This window comes from Lathyrus oleraceus, chromosome 5 (genome assembly GCF_024323335.1).
Source record: "Lathyrus oleraceus cultivar Zhongwan6 chromosome 5, CAAS_Psat_ZW6_1.0, whole genome shotgun sequence".
Lineage (NCBI taxonomy): Eukaryota > Viridiplantae > Streptophyta > Magnoliopsida > Fabales > Fabaceae > Lathyrus > Lathyrus oleraceus.
Genome location: NC_066583.1, coordinates 499,469,015 through 499,473,997, shown reverse-complemented (window position 1 = coordinate 499,473,997; position 4,983 = coordinate 499,469,015). Strand labels below are relative to the sequence as shown.

Sequence of the window (4,983 nt, the reverse complement as noted above, 5' to 3'; positions counted from 1 at the left end):
GTCACCAACATAGCACCACACAAGTGTATCTCATACGGCATTCGCCGCCGTCGAGTCGAAAATCTTCTCAACCACCTTCATATCCACACACTGATGGATATAGAACAACATCTTTTGATTCTTCTTCCTCGTTTCACATTGTAGATTTCTTTGTGTTTCTGTTGCATTTTCTATAGTCTACCTGTAACCATCATTGACGAGATCAAGAATATCTTGAGCACAAAACAACACACACATATGATTAAATCACCGATTCCAATTCTTTTTGTTGAATACTAGAAGCATTATATTCAAGCTATTGTTTATGTCGTCCGTCTTTGTTCTCACCAATCTTTTAAATTTGAATTACATTACATTTAACTATCTACGTCTTCAAATTCAATTCTATTTGTCCCCTTAATAAAAAGGAGTCAAACAATAGGTACATTGAAATATTATTGAAGTGTTCCGTCAAAACATTTTAGTTAGTCGTTGTGCAGAGATATCATATATATGAATTCGAGTTCTAATTGTTGATATCCCACTTATTCATCTTTAAAGGTGAATTTTGAATACTAAATTACTTGACAAATAAATAGCATGGAAGTATTTTCCTGGGTTCTTAGAGATTCGCTAACTTGAAGATAATAGCATTGTAGGAGAATTATTTATTATGATGAGAATTGAACTTTTCCATTAAACAGAAAAAGGAAAACTTAGTAAATTTATTTGGGAACTTAAAAAACAAACTATATTTCTTAAAAACTCTAAAAATTGTGGGACAGTATATATTTTTGTACTACACCCCTAAGCATAGTAAATAACATTGTTAGCATTCTTTAGTCACTTCATTAATTCATACACGCACGAAAATCCAACCAGTGGTGATTGACGAAGACAAATATAAAGCATCCTCCTTTACCAAAAGAATGTCCAAATTCAAACAAACCTCCACCACCCAAGTTATGTTCTTTTCATTTTGCCACCACAATTTTGTATATTTTCACACACGTCCATATGCATGGCATAACATGGCCAAATGTTGGTGCATGTTAATTATATAGTTTTATTTTCTATATCTATAAATACCCTCTCATCTCACTGTACTTCATTCATCCACAGCTAGCAAAGTGAGACATTAATTCAAATCAACATGGCTGCTACCACTATGAAAGCTTCATTTCCACTTTTGATGCTGCTGGGAATTGCTTTCCTAGCTTCATTCTGTGTCTCTTCGAGATCCGATCAAGAGAATCCATTTATCTTCGAGTCTAACCAGTTTCAAACCCTTTTTGAGAATGAAAACGGTCACATCCGTCTTCTTCAAAAATTTGACCAACGTTCCAAAATATTTGAGAATCTTCAAAACTACCGTCTCTTGGAATATAAATCCAAACCTCACACCATCTTTCTTCCACAATACACGGATGCCGATTTCATCCTTGTTGTTCTCAGCGGTAATTTATTATTTATGAAGGGGATCATATTTATTACTTTACATGTTTGTTTTATAATGATAAATTAAATTAAATTTTAAAATCTAATGTTAATTGTAATTTTTCAGGAAAAGCTATACTGACCGTGTTGAAACCCAACGATAGAAACTCCTTCAATATTGAGCGTGGAGATACGATAAAACTTCCAGTTGGCACCATTGCTTATTTGGTTAATCGAGATGACGATGAAGATCTTAGAGTATTAGATCTCGCCATTCCCGTAAATAGACCTGGTCAACTTCAGGTAATATAGTCAATGTTTACCTCTTATGTTATCAAATATGGTCTACATATTTTACTTTAAAGCTCTTCTAATGATCTTATTATCATTGTTTTTTTTTTGTCCTTTTCATCAGTCTTTCTTATTGTCTGGAAATCAAAATCAACAGTCCATCTTATCTGGGTTCAGCAAGAATATTCTAGAGGCTTCCTTCAATGTAAGCATAAAACACATAATTTCTTCATTTTTTATGTATTAGTTTGGTTTTCTAAATGTTACTATTCATGTTGTCATTCTAAATATTGTAAAAAACACAGACCGATTACGAAGAGATAGAGAAGATTCTTTTAGAAGAACATGAGAAAGAGACACAACACAGAAGAAGCCTCAGGGATAAGAGGCAACAGAGTCAAGAAGAGGCTGTAATAGTCAAATTATCAAAGGGACAAATTGAGGAATTGAGCAAAAATGCAAAGTCTAGTTCTAAAAAAAGTGTATCTTCTGAATCTAAACCATTCAACTTGAGAAGTCGCAAACCTATCTATTCCAACAAGTTTGGCAAATTCTATGAAATCACCCCAGAAGAAAATTCACAACTTCAAGACTTAGATATATTTGTCAATTCTGTGGAAATTAAGGAGGTAAGCTAAAATTATTTTATAACACATGCAACTATCAAAACTTCACCATCATAATTCACTTGTTCAAATTATAATTGTTCTAAATGATTTGGTTTTTATCCATTGAACTTATAATGTAAATTTTTTGTTATTAAGTTGACATCTCATAGACAACAAGTTTTATATACTCAATAACATATTTTAATTATCGAACATAGAGTTAAAATATTTATTTAATTGTTCTTTCAAACTAAATTTTAGGGATCTCTATTGTTGCCACACTACAATTCAAGGGCTATAGTAATAGTAACTGTCAAAGAAGGAAGAGGAGATTTTGAACTTGTGGCTCAAAGAAATGAGAACCAACAAGGTAAGAGAAAAGAAGATGACGAGGAAGAGAAAAACGAAGAAGACGAGACAAACAAACAAGTGCAAAATTATAAAGCTAAGTTGTCTCCCGGAGATGTTTTTGTAATTCCAGCAAGTCATCCCGTTGCCGTAAAAGCTTCCTCAAATCTCCATTTGCTTGGATTTGGTATCAATGCTGAAAACAACCAGAGAAACTTTCTTGCAGGTATATTATGTTATCACTCAGTATCTTTATTTATATATATATATATATATATATATATATATATATATATATATATATATATATATATATATATATATATATATATATATATATATATATATATATATATATATATATATATATATATATATATATATATATATATATATATATATATATATATTCATTTTAAGTATGTATTTTAAAAGTATATTTCTATTTAAATCATGGTTTAAATAATTATTAAGATATGTTTATTTTGTGGGTGATTGAAAATTTGAAGGCAAGGAGGACAACGTGATTAGTCAGATACAACGACCAGTGAAAGAGCTTACATTTCCTGGATCAGTTCAAGAGATTGATAAATTACTAGAGAATCAGAAACAATCTTATTTTGCAAACGCTCAACCTCAACAAAGAGAGATAGGAAGCCCTGAAACAGAAAACCGTCTATCCTCAATTTTGAATGCTTTTTAATGAGTGAACAAATATTATGCATGTATGTTATCAAGAGATATAGCTCATAGTGAGCATAGAATAAAATAATAACATAATGTTCTCTTGTAACTCTAATTATATTTCTACTTTTCTATTATGAATAAATAAATTAAGAGTATTTTGGTGCTCCTCTTAACTACTGTATTTTTTTTGTTAATAATGTTTTATATTACTATGAGTATGAACAGTATTTTTCCTTAAAAAAGAGTATGTATAATTTAATCAACTATAAATAGTTGATTATGCCTTTAAACTATTACTTTTAATTATAATTTAATCATGCAATTAAAAGTGAGGATGTATATGCTACTATGAGTTTTTTTATCATGGGAAATATTTTAAATCATGAAGAAAAATAATAGAGGATGGTAAAAAAAATATGACAAATTTTATAATAGTAAACACACACACACACACAATATATAACAATTAATTTATTAAAAGAGTCGATAACTAAAATATAAATTAAAATATTTAAATAAATGATATCTCATATTCATCATCTATAAGATATAATCAGAATAAATAAAAACATTATCAATACAAAAGAAAATTATAATATTCAAAATTTTGAAGACTCTAAAGAAAGTTGTAATATTCAATATTTTTCATAATTTTGCATATGTTATGTTTCTTTCATTTTTCTAGAAGAAGAGTGATAAACTTATGAATGATAGTGCAAATAAATAAAATTCTAGAAAAATAAATGAGACCCAAGAATTATACTACTTCCCCTTATCAACCAATGATATGTCTAGTTTCTTTAAACCATGTGAAGAATTTTTCTATGTTAGATCTTTGTATAGCATCACACGGATGTGATTGCAACTTTTCCATTAGATGTATTTTTCATGATGCCAATATACTTTAGCCTTAATGTATATTGGACAGTATCCTCTAATTCTCAATGCGCATCTTAGTATTCTGAAGCATAAAAGCATTTGGAAATAAGTTTGAAAAGGTTTCATGCCTCAAAAATGCATCAAAAACAATTTTTGTGAAAAATCAACCTATAGATCGACATATGCATATTTTAGGTCGACACATAAGAAGAAAGTTTTTTCTATATGTCAACACACCCGCTTCAAAGGTCGACTCATTTATTGTTTTATGAAAGCATGTACGCTCTGTTAGATGTGTCGTATCTACAGGTCGACACATAGGTAACACATGACCTTTATAGGTCGATGAATGACCAGTATAGGTTGACACACACGTCAAACAGGTCGGCACATTGGTTTCACAGGTTGGCCTATGCAACAAAATTTTCCAAAAATTCACAAGTTTTTCAAATCTTTTGCATTCCTTTTGAATCCAAAAATGCATGCATATAAATACTTCATACATGCATCACTTTCTAAAAAGGTTTCTAGAGAGTAAAACCTATACAAAACTAAAATTTTAAAGCATTCTCATCCTCTTCAACCTTATTCTATGCATACACACAATCAAACTACACATAATCATTTTTTGATTTGGCGTCATCAAGATTAGGGTTGATAACGTCCAATATAGGTTGATTGTACTGTAAATTAGGTTGAGAACTTTGAGGGTTTCAAATAAGAAAACTTAGTTGGGGTTTTCCTTCAAGATCGA

The 4,983-nt window shown here is 30.0% G+C and overlaps 1 protein-coding gene across 1 annotated transcript; it reads left to right on the top strand.

Moving 5' to 3' along the window:
- Positions 1–1,082: 1,082 nt before the first annotated feature.
- On the top strand, positions 1,083–3,521 carry LOC127085741 (vicilin-like). The gene is made up of 6 exons (XM_051026252.1): positions 1,083–1,436; positions 1,544–1,719; positions 1,832–1,912; positions 2,013–2,336; positions 2,577–2,889; positions 3,173–3,521. Exons 1-6 carry the CDS (start codon positions 1,133–1,135, stop codon positions 3,364–3,366), a joined length of 1,392 nt encoding a protein of 463 aa, XP_050882209.1. The 5' UTR covers positions 1,083–1,132; the 3' UTR covers positions 3,367–3,521.
- Positions 3,522–4,983: the final 1,462 nt, after the last annotated feature.

Coding starts and splice junctions, on each gene's coding strand:
- LOC127085741 (XM_051026252.1), top strand. CDS start 1,133: ATGGCTGCTACCACTATGAAAGCTTCATTTCCACTTTTGATGCTGCTG. Junction 1,720..1,831: donor ATAGACCTGGTCAACTTCAG/GTAATATAGTCA, acceptor CCTTTTCATCAG/TCTTTCTTATTGTCTGGAAA. Junction 2,890..3,172: donor CCAGAGAAACTTTCTTGCAG/GTATATTATGTT, acceptor GAAAATTTGAAG/GCAAGGAGGACAACGTGATT.